General features: G+C 43.1%; 1 protein-coding gene across 1 annotated transcript in view; it reads left to right on the top strand.

Moving 5' to 3' along the window:
• Positions 1–1851, top strand: part of CUNHXorf56 (chromosome unknown CXorf56 homolog) — a 19848-nt gene that overhangs the window by 12171 nt on the left and 5826 nt on the right. The window contains exon 4 of the mRNA XM_012512591.2: positions 797–965. Within this exon, the coding sequence (XP_012368045.1) occupies positions 797–965 (169 nt within the window). The remainder of the gene's footprint in view (positions 1–796; positions 966–1851) is intronic.

The raw sequence follows: 1851 nt of genomic DNA, 5'->3' as shown, positions 1-1851 counted from the left end.
ACTTCTAACTTTAGGCTAGTAATAGTGAAAATATTAAACTTATGCAAATTCAGTCTTGATGTAGTTACATCTTGACTGCTGATAGACTCAGATTAGAATTAAAGCAGAGGAAATAGGTAAGAAGGCATTTTAGCTCCCAGCTTTGCTTGATAGGTGAAATTGGTTATATCCTCTCTTGTAGTTCTGTGTTGTTTAGCTCAAAAAATATAATAGTGGCCAGCCAAAGAAAATGGCAATTGCTGCACAGATTGGTTTCCCAACCACTACAGTCAGGCCTTCGTGCTTCCCTGTGGCAAAACGAAAATAAGACAGAAGAATACTAGACAAAATTCCTAAGCCAGTTTACTCAGATGCCTAGCAGTTTTGACTGCAAAGCAATCAGGAGCATAAGCCAGTGCTGGCCAAATTCATCTTGTAAGAATCACGTCAGGATCCTGTTTACAAAGGCAGGTTCCCAGGCCTCACCCCTAGTCACTAAAGCTGGATCTTTTGGGAGGGACTCAGGAATCTTTTTTTTTTTTTTCCGGTACCAGGGTTTGAACTCAGGACCTGTGCTTGCCAGGCAAGTGCCTATTGTACTGAGCTATCTCCCTGGCCCGGGACTCAGGAATCTGATCAGCAATTTTAATAATACCCTAAGGGATGCCTATGGGGTTGTTTTATGAAAGATGATGAAGAGCTAATCCCTAGTTTTTGTCACAAACATTAGTATTACCAGACTTTAAGTACACTTTGTAGATCACTGCTTAGGGATTTGGGATGGAGGCCTCCCAGAGACTCACTTTGCTATTTGCAGGTGCGGACTCCCACTGTTCTACCAGTCCCAGCCGAAGAATGCTCCTGTAACCTTCATTGTGGATGGAGCAGTAGTGAAGTTTGGCCAGGGTTTTGGGAAAACAAATATATATACCCAGAAACAAGAGCCTCCCAAAAAGGTAATTATCATTAAAGGAGACGAACGCCCAGCAAACCCGCTTAATATAGTTATAGATTTAGTCTTAGATTTTTAAATAAGGATACAGTACAGGAGAAAATGCATGTAATGGATGCATTCTTTGTCAAGAGAATGCCATTGTTTTATGTTACAGAATTACAGTACCTATGACTTGTTCTTTTTTCTTTTCTACAGTTGCCTGATGAATAAGGTTTTTATTCTCATTTATTTTCTTCAAAACTTCTAGTGTGCCAGGTGCGGTGGCACATGCCTGTAATCCCAGCACTTGGAAGGCTGAGGCGGGAGGATGGTTGCGAGTTCAAGACCAGCCTGGGTTACAAAGTGAGCTCAAGGCTGGCCTGAACTGCATAGTGCAATCTTGTCTCAAAAAGACAAAAACAAAGAAGCAAACAAAAACTTCTAGTGTGAACAGTTAAACATTGAGGGCCAGTGAGATAGCTCAGTGGTCTAAAGTGCCTGCTTAGGCAAGTTTAGGCAAGCACAGGGATTGCAGTTTGATTCCCAGCATGCCCACCAGCCTCACCCCCAGGGTGGGCTGAGTCGGCCACAAAACAAAACGAAAACCAGTTTAACATTAAATGAATTTGGCTTATGTTAAAGTGTATTTTGGAGCTGGATCTGGTGGTGCATGCCTGTAATCCCAGCACTTGGGAGGCTGAGGCAGGAGGATCGGGCAGCTGAGGCTGGAGGATTGTTGAGAGTTAGAGACCAGCCTGGGCTGAGCTCAAGGCCAGCCTAAACTGTAGAGCGAGACTGGGTCTCAGAAAGACAAAAAGAAAAATGTACCTTAAATTTCTTGGGGCAAGGGAGATGGCTCAGTAGAATAAGTGCTTCCCTGACAAGCACAAAAAGGGCCTGAGTTCAATCCCCGGTTCCACCAAAAAAAAAAAAAAAAA

The sequence above is a fragment of the Octodon degus genome, unplaced genomic scaffold (assembly GCF_000260255.1).
Source record: "Octodon degus isolate 3935 unplaced genomic scaffold, OctDeg1.0 scaffold00236, whole genome shotgun sequence".
Taxonomy (NCBI): Eukaryota; Metazoa; Chordata; class Mammalia; order Rodentia; family Octodontidae; genus Octodon; species Octodon degus.
The sequence above is the reverse complement of the archived record's forward strand: the minus strand, read 5'-3'. Positions and strand labels throughout refer to the sequence as shown.